The sequence below is a fragment of the Coffea eugenioides genome, chromosome 1 (assembly GCF_003713205.1).
Source record: "Coffea eugenioides isolate CCC68of chromosome 1, Ceug_1.0, whole genome shotgun sequence".
Taxonomy (NCBI): Eukaryota; Viridiplantae; Streptophyta; class Magnoliopsida; order Gentianales; family Rubiaceae; genus Coffea; species Coffea eugenioides.
Window position 1 is genome coordinate 17,033,772 of NC_040035.1, and position 10,243 is coordinate 17,044,014.

Here is a 10,243-nt window from a genome sequence, read left to right on the forward strand (position 1 = left end):
GCGGCCATGACCACCTTCTCATCCTTGTCCCTGATCTGCAAGCTCTCCGTGTTGAAGCGGGTCATGAAATTCCTCAGGGACTCGTCCGGCTTCTGCCTGATTGCTATCAGGTGAGCTGCATTTTTCGAGTAAGTCTTCGAGGAGACGAACTGGGCGACGAACTGTCTGGCCAGCACGGGGAAATTCCGGATGGACCCCGGTGCCAGACCCTGGAACCAGAGCCGGGCCTTCCCCTTCAGAAACATGGGAAAGGTTTTGCAGCGGACTTCATCTGCAGCGGTTTGCAGATGCATGTGCGTCAGGAAGACTGAGAGGTGGTCTTCCGGGTCGGTCGAAGCATCGTATAGTTCGATGTTCGGGATCTTGAATCTCCGAGGTAATGGGTAGTCCTCTATCCCTCGTGTAAAGGGCGAGGCTGTGTAGTTGTTCTCGTACAATTGCGGCCGCAGGATCTGCTCGAGCTCGTCCCGAACAGGCTTCCACTAGGGAGGGTCGCGCGGCCGGCTCTTGATAGATCGGGCGGGGGAACGTTGAGGCTCGTTCCGCGCAAGCTTCCACTAGGAGGGATTCCTTGGTCGACCCCCAACGGACCGGTCGCGAGAATATCTCTCGCTATCCCTTACCTCCGAGGCCCGCGGCCGAGGGGGAGTCCGTGGCCGTTTCCTCTTGGGGGGCTGGTCCCGTGACTCATCCTCTGAGGGAACGGGAGGTGATTCCCTCTCCTTCCCCTTTGGCCTTGGAGGTTTGTGCGCCTCTGACTTCACCCCCCTCCTTCGCTTGTCGAATTATGTCCTCCAGCATGGGGAGGTTCTCCGTCACAAACTGAAAGATCTGCTGTCTCCGTTCCCCAGAAAGGGCTGAGCCCCCGGGGCCCCGGGCCGCCTCGGTCTCCATTCGCCGGGACCCATCGCCGGCTCCAGGATCGGTGTTCTCTACGGTTCGCTTCGAACGCGTTCTCGCCATCAACACAACTACTCGTACCTAACGTTCCCACAGACGGCGCCAACTGAAGAAGCGCTGAGCTTCCCCGGACTAAGCTGACCTGATGAACTCGGCGTGCTGATGAGAAAAGCGTGTCCAAGCCCTGCAAAATAAACGAGAAGAGGTCTATAGGATGACTAGCAGGGGAGCCCCGAGGTTGTCCCCGGGAGCACTCCGACGGTCAAGTTAGTGTTCCGGTGAGTGGAATTCTCAAGAAGTAAAACAGTCGGTGGTAGTTTGCCAGTAGTGACCGTACCCTGTGCAGTGGATGTGCGTTACCATTTATACCTGCTTGTGAGTCCGACCTCCGTAGGTTTCGGGACCTGCCCAGAATAGTCTCAATCCCGCGCCGAGGGGGATCTTTCCCGCCCTCTGCGGGATTGTTCTCTGGAATCCTTCGGAGCCCTAGCGGCGGTGTGCCTCAGGATGGTGGTCATGGGCCTGAGGTCCGAGCCCAACTCTGGCCTTCCTGGGCTGCCACGTGTCTCGGCCCAGGACGGGGCCTCTGCACTAGGGCATATAAGAGGTGGTTTAAATCTTGGTGCAAGGCATGTAGTTTGGGGAAATTGTATTTTAAAAATGAGGGTTCTCACATCCTCTTCACCCTCGGATATGAAAAAGTTTAGCTAGACATCATGTTAAGAGCATCTAAGCATGAACAAACTTGTTACAAAACTAGACAAATAAGAACAAGAGAGAACATTTAGGATGAAGAATTCTTATTCAATATCTTGAAGTTTGAATCCTTGAATTCCTTCACATGTTGAAGAATTATTATTCAATATCTTGAAGTTTGAATCCTTGAATTTCTTCACATGTTGATCTCTCAAATAAATTTGGTACAAGAGTGTTTTCACCTTCCTCGCAAAACTCTTTAAACTAAGAAAGAAACTCTTAATATGAAGTCAGAACTAAACTATTTCTACTCTAAGGTGCTAAAAGATTGCCAAAGATCTATTTACAGATGTTCTTGGATGAGAAAATGTGCTCATAATGTGGTCATAAATTTGTTCTTCACTTTTTCAACTCAAGTTTAGCTGGTTCCAATCCAATTTTATCAGAAAAATTGGTCCACAAAGTAATTTGAAATGAGTACAAGCTGTAAAATCAAGTTGCAGCTGTTTCTTAGCATTTACGACCCTAGATCCGTGAGGTGTAGCTCGCTGATCACTTCACGGATCTTCATTGTCTTCAGTTTTTCCCTTTCTGCTCAAATCTCAGCTTTGCTGTGTTTTTGGACCAAATTAACTGCATTTTTCTTGATGATGGAAATCGAATTAGCTCTTGCACAATCATCAAAGTTGTAGCTCTTTGAGTTAGCTTTCCAATGCATCAAAAATAATTTCATTTGGATCTTGTGAGCTGAGAAATATCCAAAATACCCCTGACTAGTGATGCTCTGTTTCAGCTTTTGATAGAAATTTTCCTAACTGAATTTCAGGTTTTTGGCCAAGAAAATCAAAGAACTGGATTTTGATGTCTCATAAGAATTGTAGAGCTATGTTTTAGCTTTAAAATGACTCGAGAATCATCTCAATCCGATACTTGTAGCTCAAGATATAGCCAAAATACCAAGGTGTGTCAAAGCTATCAAAGTCTTCTTGTCTTGAATCAATTCAAAGGATACCAAAATCTACAAAAGCAACACAAATTTGCATATTAACCCACACTTTTGCATGTTTTGGTTAAGTAACACTACTTGTATGAAAAGTAACTTACAAAGGAATTCAATTCTTCCATTTTAACTTAAACACACCAAAAACTTACCCTAAACCTAACTAAAAATATGTAAAATAAATGCTAATCAATTTCCATCATTAAGAAAGTTATAGTCCAAGTTAGTACAACAATAGAGCAATGTTGAAGATCGATTAAAATGTGCTAAACCTGTAGGGGAGATGTGACGACCCCACCTCCCCCTAAGGCGAACCAAAGGGTTCGGCGAACCGCCTGCCCAACTCTCACCGGGGCTCACTCACTTATAACTTTAAGAGCAAGTAAAGATGTGCCAATCAAACTTAACATATATACAAACTTTAATACAGATATACAATCCTCAAGGTTAAGTACAAAAGTTCAGGATCCAACCAACTACTAATACTATCACTATTACACAACAAAAGTTCTAGTCGTCCTCTAATCACCCGTCCTTGCTCCAGAACCCTATAAGGAAAACAAAAGACTAAAGAAATGAGCTAAAAGCTCAGTGAGGTTCCTATACACATAACCAAACAACTGAAATGAGGACATTATTCAATTAATAACAATCAATCGAGAAAACATTCATAATATAAAAACAATGAGAACATACTCATTAAAAGGATACATGCTCACTTGGAGCCATTCATTCAATCATTCATTCATTCAGCCAGTCATTCTCCTTCATTTAGTCATTCATTTTTTTCTCTTATAATTTCAACATTTCAATTCATTCATTTTATTTCCCACCACTAGCCAATTCACTGGCCAGTTCTCCACCAACTTTCGTGGTCATACTCGAGTATACCAAACATTATCCTAGGGTCACCAGTCACCCGACCGAACCCATTTTTGGCTCGAGTCGACTGACAACGAAGAGCAAGGGCCCAATTCAGCCAATACGGTACCATACAACCTACATAACTTACATTCATGCACAAGTAATGCTCAATCAGTTAATCATTTGAAAATTCACTTTCGCTTAGGTCAAGTGCGATAAAGTACACACTCGACCAATGAAAATCCATTTTGTGACGCCCCCACTTCTCTCCGTACCTTAGCACGCTCATTCTTTTTCTAACCAAAAGGAAAAGCAAAAGTCACGATTTAGGGTCTCCCCGTACCCATCTTGCTTGCATTCCTTTAGGGTTCATGCATTTTATTTATCCACTATCACTTTGCACTTTTACTCCACATTCTATCATTTGTTCCACATTTTCACTTCACACAACTCTTATTTTGCACATTTTCACTCTATCACTTGCACTTTATATACTACCACTGAGCACACATGCACTTCACACTATCACTTTACATACCTCACCTTGCACACCCATTTCCACACTCCCACTTACACACTATTATCTTTTATATTTTGCTCACTTCACACAAGCTCATTGTGAGAACCCGTATTGCCCTAATATTTTCCTAGGGTTTTTCCCCTTTAATGGCATGTTTTCTGCATTTTCTGGCTAGAAATATTTTCTTGGGGAATTTTATGAGCAATTATAGTTTTTAGATAATTTTTCTAGCATTGGATAGTTTTTGAAAAATTAAGTATATAGAAAGGACGTGGGACCCACTAGTGCGGAAAGTTCGGAAAAATTCGGCCAATAAGGTTAGATTCCGGATACTGTGTAAAATTTATCGGGTGTTAAGAGATAAGTAGAATGTGTGAAGTGATTGATGTGAGAGGGAAAGAAAGATAAGAATGCATTAATGAGTGTGACAAGTGTCACAATATGATTGGTTGGACTTTATGGTTTACTATTCACATTTTTGACTTTTGACCAAAATTAGTTAATATCTCACAAAAAATTGAAAAAACTTACCATTTCTTACCTTCTTGTGGCCGACTTTCAAGAGCTAAGAAGAAAGGAAATTCTTCAAGATTCTTGCTTCCATTTTGCTTGAATGTGATCATCCAACCATTTGATCTTGATTCCATTCCATAAAACCTTTCTATTTGGTGCTAGTAAGTAGTTTGGTGGAGTTTGTTTGAAGAGCTAATGTGTCCAACATCTCTCTCTCTCTTAATTTCTTGGTAAGTGATGCTTGAACACCCTACTACACCTAATGATGTTTATGTTTGGCTTAGAAGTGGCTAAAGTGATGGATTATATGATTTATTTCTTTATTTGACTTGATTTGGTGAAGTTTTCAATTTTATGAGGAATTTTCTGGTTTCATATGATCTTGATGGTGTGGTTGTTTTTGATGGTTAGTAATAAGGGGCTTTGACTCTAGTAGGTGTGAATTGATGATAAATGCAATCAATTTTGGATTTGGATTGAAATGTGAAAAGTTAGGGTTCATGAACCCCTAATCTGTCCGAAATTTTAGGTCATAGATAGAGGCCGAATTGGAATTTTCTCAAAACATGAAAGTTGTAGGCATTGATGAGTTTGAAGTGTCTGCAAAATTTCAGGGAATTTGGAGTAGTGTAGAGTGAGTTATGCCGTTTTTACTGTTGCTGTTTTTGGTGATCAGAATGTGCGAACTGCGATAGTAATTGTCTGTTTTGACTGGAATTGATTTGGATTTTGTTGATGGTGTCTTCTGATGAAATGTATCTTGATGTCTTAGCTTTCATATGCCTTTGGAATCAATGCATTTGGACCTGTATAGACTGACTTGGACTGATTACAGTTTTGTGTGATTTGGGAACCTGCAATTACGGTTCTGGCTTGGTTTTCTGCATTTTTGACCTAGTTGTACTAGGATTTGGACTGAGAGGCCTTCTACATTGTTGTAACCCTGTCTTTTAGCTTCGATATGGTGGGTCTTACACCCTCATCCGATAAGCGTAACGTATTTTGTGCCATTACCGCATACGGAGGCCAAAACTGTTTTTGTTGATTGATCAAATGAGTTATATTTTCTGAATTTCTGGTTTGCTATTATGCTTATATATATGTATATGAAACCCTATTGGGGTTGTGATTGGCATGGCTTTATGATTCGTTATCGAATCTCATTGTACTTGTTTGCATGTTTTAAGGCTTACTCTTATTCCGGTCATTTCCTAGCTAACTTTTGTACTTGTATTACTTGGAGCCTAGTGAACGGCTTTTGGGAAATGAGATGACTTTTGTGTGAGGTTTTGGGACTGATTTGAGGAAGTAATGAAGCCTTAATGGCTGGAAAAGTAAGAAATTTAGGGGAAATGCTGTCCGAGTTCTAGGCCGTTTGGTTCTTTAAGTTGGATTTGCCTTTTGATGGAAATGAAGGGCTTTTGGGTTGTTGACCCTAGGTCTTCATGTTATCTTTTTGTTTCCAAGAAAATCATGTTCTTGCACCCTTGCATTAGTATTTATTTGGCAAGGCATACGACGTGTAGTCGAGCCTCACTTGTGCATTCCGTTTGCTCGATTTGGATATGAAACCTTCAATTGGTTTATTTTGATTATGTTAGGGTTTCTTGGCGATTAAGGCCAATCTGAAGTGAAAGTTGAGCCGGTGAGTGTACCACTGCCTGCTACCCTTTATGTGAAATATCTGAATATTTGAATACTTGATTTATGACTATTGAAGCCAAGTACTGTTTTGATCAAATGGAGGCGAGGGTGTACTTTATCACACTCGTTCTCTGGTCTGGTCATATGCCAATTTTGAATGTGTATCTGAATCTGCTATCTGTTCTGTATCTGAATCTGTTATCTGTATCTGGATCTGTATCTGTTCTGACGTCGTTTGGAAGCTTGAGTCCAACGACCTTTCTGTGACCTATGAGCTCAAATCCTGTGGCTAAGTTATTCGAGTCGGGCCGGCAAGGGCCTGGACGATTAGATAACGAACCACGGTAGTCTGTTTTGGGATCTTTGGGTATTGAGACCCTTGATTCCGGGTATACTCGAGTATTACCATTTCTGTTCAGTTACGGTGAGCGGGCCCGGTAACGGGGTGTTTGGTGGACGGAATTCGGTGTAAAGAGGGGTCTACGGACGCGTTGGTTCGATATACGTTGACGGAGAGTCAACCGGTTTGGATCAAGTACTGCGCTGGGAAATTTGGCTCCTGAGAGCCATCCGTATCCTTCTGATTTGAATCATTGGTTCTTTTGCTTTACATCTGACATGTGTATCTGCTTTGTTAAATGTGAAATGCCATGATTTTAATGCTATCTGTTTGGTACCTCATTGAGCGCAAGCTCACCCCTTTCTATTCCCTTTTGTTTTCCTTACAGGAAAATAAACACTTTTGGTCTGGATTTGACAAATGGCTGCCAAATTGAGCTAGTTAAACATATCCTTTGTATAGCTCATGTAGTAAAACCCTAAGTGGACTTTTGAGGCGTTTTCTCTTTTGATTTGGCAAACCGTGTATATGTATGAACTTTTGAAAACTTATGTATGTCATTGTGGATTGTAATCGCTAAAGTTCAGATGTGAATGTTTGTTGGCTATTTCGGTTGGGTTCTGACGGGTCGGTCACTATTAATGGCCGACTCCGGATTTCATTTTTTATTTTGGGGTAATGTTACCATTTTGATTCGTTTACGCTCGTTCGTAAGTTCCGGATCGCTATAGATAGTTCTAGTCTGATCCGTAGTCCTGGCGAGAGCTGGGCAGGCAGTCTGCTAACCCCTTTGGTTCGCCTTAGGGGAAAGTGGGGCTGTTACAGTTGGTATCAGAGCCTGCTTCGCGTGGTCTCTGCGCGGAGTGAGCCTGGACTAGGTGGTGAATAGATATGAAGGATTAAGTGCTCGTTCGAGCCTAAGCTCTGAATTGTGAATGTTATAGGCCTTAACTTTTCTTGTGGTCTCTGAGGAACATAGATCGGTACGTCTGGTGGGAATTTCGATTGTAGATGGTTTACTCTTGGGACTGGCCAGCTCGAGAGGTGAATTGTCTTATTTCGGATTCTTGTGCCTGAGTACTCCAGAGTTGAGGCGATGTTACGTATGTGAGATTTGCATTTTGGGAACATGATTAAGATTTGTTCGATTGGAATGAGTACAAGAGATTAATGGATATTTCATTTGGATAATAGGTGATGTGAGAGACCGGACGGGGTTATTTTAGAGGTTTGGGACGATATATCCCTTTTCTTTTGATTCGCTCGTATGTTGTTACCACATGCCGTCGGTTGTGTAATTGTGTATATGAATAATTGCCTAATTTGATACGTATTTGTATATTTGATCATTTGTTTCCTTGATCTGTGGAATGTTATGTGCATATATGTTTACTTGTGTAATTGGTGGTCTCGATTTTGGATACTTTAGTCAATTTCCTATTGCTATGTTTATTTACTCAAATATCTTTGGGGGGGAAAAAAACAAGGAGAGGAAAAAAAAAATTATTGTAAGAAAGACGGAAACACGGATGTGGTCGTGGCCGTGGAGCTAAGCGAGGCCAAGAATCAAGAGAAGAAAGGGAAACAATAGCTGGACAAGGACCGAGAATGCCACTTGTACTTAGGAATGTAATTGACCCATTGTTTTGCCCGACAGGCTAGCATCTAAGTTCCAGCAACTCCGTACGATGACACACTGGGTTGATCCGTATCAAGAAATCGCGGTTCTCCGAGACGAAATACAGGTTCAAAGGAGGCTAATCGAGTACTGGGAAGGGCGATGGAAGCAAGAGTATTCGGAGAAACTTGAGCTACACCAAAACATGGAGCTAAAGAAAAAATACGAAGAGATTTCCAAGGAGACAGTAGCAATGGCACAAAGCAATACTTATATGGGGATTCCAGAGGAAGCTCAAAAGATAGGAATTGTAAGGCCACAACTGAAGATCTTCCATGCAAAGAAAAAGGGTAAAGCTGGAAGGCCATTTGCTAAGAGAGGCCGTGGATCGGGTGGTGTGACAAATTGTAGTTATTGTAGAAAATCCAATCATATTGAAGTGGATTGTTGGTTAAAGGGGAGGAGATGTCTGTGTTGTGGGAGCGCCGAGCATCTGATTGCTAATTGCCCGGGTTTAGCGCGTGAAAAGAAAGGAACCCAACAACCAACCAAGACCGACCCTGGACTGTCAAGTGGAGAAGGGACTAGAATAAAGAACCTCGTTTCTTCTGACTCTGACGACGAAGAAGGTACAGGTCATTGGTTACTTTAACTTTGCAAGGTAAAATTTCGAGGGCGAAATTTCTTTAAGGGGGAGAGAGTGTGAGAACCCGTATTGCCCTAATATTTTCCTAGGGTTTTTCCCCTTTAATGGCATGTTTTCTGCATTTTCTGGCTAGAAATATTTTCTTGGGGAATTTTATGAGCAATTATAGGGGGTGTTTGGAACCCAAGTTTTTGAGCAAGTTTGTTTGCTACTAGTTTTTATACAACTTTTGCTACAGGAACCCAAAAAACTTCCAAAAAACTCACACGGTCCCCTTGTTAAACTTTGAGCAAAACGACGTCGTTTTGCCGCATCTTGTTTTGAAACTCCAAAACACTTTGCCAGACAGAAGCGGTGCCCTGTACACTTGGACTGTTCATCGTTTTTGAGCTCACAGAAGCGGTGTCCTAGATAGCGCCGAGGAGGGGGGTTTTTCCAGATTGCAGGAAGGGGGAGAAGAGGGGAAGGCCGAAAATTGCAAAAAAAAAAAAATTGACTGGCTTGTGGAAGAGGTGTGCCTTGACTGCCGGGCGAGGGAAGAGGGAGGGGGAAGGGCAAGGGGAGGAGAAGGGGAAAGGGAGGAGAGGGGTGGCGGGAGGTGGCATTGGAGGAGGTGCTGCTGAAGGAGCCGATGGTGGTGTTGGAGTTGGAGGAGGTGCAGGTAGTGGTGCTGGTGCTGGTGGTGGCGTTGGAGGAGGTGCTGGTGGAGGAGCAGGTGGTGGTGCAGGAGGTGGGGCTGGTGGTGGAGTTGGAGGTGGAGCAGGCGGGAGAGTAGGAGGAGGAGCTGGTGGAGGCATTGGTGGTGGTGCCGGAGGTGGAGCAGGTGGAGGCATGGGAGGAGGCGCTGGAGGAGGCCTTGGCGGAGGTGTTGGAGGTGGGGCTGGTGGCGGAGTAGGGGGTGGAGCAGGCTGTTGGGCGAGGCTGCGTTGCTGCGTTGTTGCTGTGTCTGCGTTGCTGCGTTGATGCTGGGACGAAGAAGAAGAAGATAGGAAAGAAAAGAAAAAGGAAAGAAAGAAAAAGAAAAAGAGAAAAAAAAAAGAAAAAAAAAAGAAAAGGAAAAAAAAATTTCACCTTACAAAAAAGTTTTTCACCTTACAAAAACTTTTACAAAATTTTTTCAAAAACTTCTACAGTGCACTACAGTAAAGTTTTAGACAAACTCCAAAAAAACTCAGGTTCCAAACAGGCCCATAGTTTTTAGATAATTTTTCTAGCATTGGATAGTTTTTGAAAAATTAAGTATATAGAAAGGACGTGGGACCCACTAGTGCGGAAAGTTCGGAAAAATTGGGCCAATAAGGTTAGATTCCGGATACTGTGTAAAATTTATCGGGTGTTAAGAGATAAGTAGAATGTGTGAAGTGATTGATGTGAGAGGGAAAGAAAGATAAGAATGCATTAATGAGTGTGACAAGTGTCACAATATGATTGGTTGGACTTTATGGTTTACTATTCACATTTTTGACTTTTGACCAAAATTAGTTAATATCTCACAAAAAATT

The 10,243-nt window shown here is 42.6% G+C and overlaps 1 protein-coding gene across 1 annotated transcript; it reads left to right on the forward strand.

Annotated features, from left to right (window-relative positions):
* Window positions 1-1,407: 1,407 nt before the first annotated feature.
* Window positions 1,408-9,704, forward strand: LOC113768566 (glycine-rich cell wall structural protein-like). The gene is made up of 2 exons (XM_027312979.1): window positions 1,408-1,427; window positions 9,254-9,704. Exons 1-2 carry the CDS (start codon window positions 1,408-1,410, stop codon window positions 9,702-9,704), a joined length of 471 nt encoding a protein of 156 aa, XP_027168780.1.
* Window positions 9,705-10,243: the final 539 nt, after the last annotated feature.

What these genes read in the sequence shown, in the direction of transcription:
- LOC113768566 (XM_027312979.1), top strand. Translation starts at nt 1,408, where the DNA reads ATGGTGGTCATGGGCCTGAG. An exon ending in ATGGTGGTCATGGGCCTGAG is followed by an intron (nt 1,428 to 9,253) that starts GTCCGAGCCCAA and finishes CTTGTGGAAGAG; the next exon opens with GTGTGCCTTGACTGCCGGGC.